Source organism: Wasmannia auropunctata, unplaced genomic scaffold, assembly GCF_000956235.1.
Source record: "Wasmannia auropunctata unplaced genomic scaffold, wasmannia.A_1.0 LD324829.1, whole genome shotgun sequence".
Taxonomy (NCBI): domain Eukaryota; kingdom Metazoa; phylum Arthropoda; class Insecta; order Hymenoptera; family Formicidae; genus Wasmannia; species Wasmannia auropunctata.
This window is the reverse complement of record NW_012038061.1, coordinates 1-1,277: the sequence shown is the minus strand read 5'-3', so window position 1 is coordinate 1,277 and position 1,277 is coordinate 1. Positions and strand designations below refer to the sequence as shown.

The following is a 1,277-nucleotide window of genomic DNA, read 5'->3' as shown; positions in this document are numbered from 1 at the left end:
TTTATTTATCAAGTTGCAAAGCCTAATAGTTGTACTCAAAATAACAGTAATTCTAGCACATTTGATAACTCTAAGATAATTGAACCACATACCAAATTTACAAATTATGAAGATTTTAAAGAGGTACGTATTTACTATATGACATAAATTGTATATTTTCTTCCTGTATAATGCTATATATAATCACCTGTTATCGTTCTGTATAAATCGCGATCCAACTTTATGCAAGATTTTGTTGCATCTCTCTGGTTTATTTTTTAATATAGAGAACTTACGGACTATTGCACGGCAATACATTACCTACGAAACCAATTGATCGTATATCACAGAATATGGCTAAACAAAAATATATTAGTAAGTAATATTTGAATTTTAAATTAGATATTGTTAAAGATACACTTTTGTTGAGAAAAATTTCAATTATGTTTTCTATATTAAAGATATCGAATTTTATGAAGCCTGTTATCCTATCAGAGTGACCATACCGAAAAAGTGTGGATACAAAAAGGTTATACGAATTTGGGCACAAAACTCTGATGATGAATGGTTTATATTATGGGATAAAGAAAATCTGAACAGCTCTGTTCGGCGGGTTACAATATCAGGATATATCGCGGATTTACGGCCATACGATTTTAAGACCAAAATGCTAAAATTAGAATGGGAATACTCAGTAAGCTACAGGGCGCTAAATGGTCATGTAATGCTTATTGGCACATCAGAATTTATTCTTCCTAGAAGTCCCAAATGGAACCTAAGTAACGTGTTAGAAAGAATTCGTCGGATTAATCCCTCATACATTTATAATATAGTTTTTAATACAACACCAGATCGTGAAGATCCACATTTGGATATACTTCAACTTCAAGAGGACTTTGACGAATATTGCATTATTTGTAAAAGGTACGTCATAATATGTTGTTTACCAATATTCAGTCTCAATATATTCTCCTAAAAATTAAAATATATTTATTCCAATGTTATTTGCAGCGATATAATAGAAAGTTTTCATAAAAGTAAGCTTGGACACGAGCAAGTGTCTCAACAGATGGCCCCTGAAGTGCCATCTTTTAGGCAGGGATATTTGCATCGCTTTTTAAAAAGTTATTTGGATTATAAAAAGTGTGTGAAAGATGTCAAACTTCCTTCAGATGAATCCAAAGAGATAATATCTACTTGCAATTTTTCAACGCTCTCTGTAAAGTATTTTAAGCTTAAAAGTATAATTTTCTTAATAAATATTATATTATGTAATCAAATTATATTTTATCATTGCA

General features: G+C 30.2%; 1 protein-coding gene across 1 annotated transcript; it reads left to right on the top strand.

Moving 5' to 3' along the window:
* Window positions 1-58: 58 nt before the first annotated feature.
* Window positions 59-1,198, top strand: LOC105460297 (the record flags this gene model as incomplete). The annotated part of the gene is made up of 5 exons (XM_011706726.1): window positions 59-123; window positions 267-354; window positions 441-758; window positions 813-903; window positions 991-1,198. Coding segments are annotated over exons 2-5 (639 nt in total), but the record flags the coding sequence as incomplete, so codon positions are not given.
* Window positions 1,199-1,277: the final 79 nt, after the last annotated feature.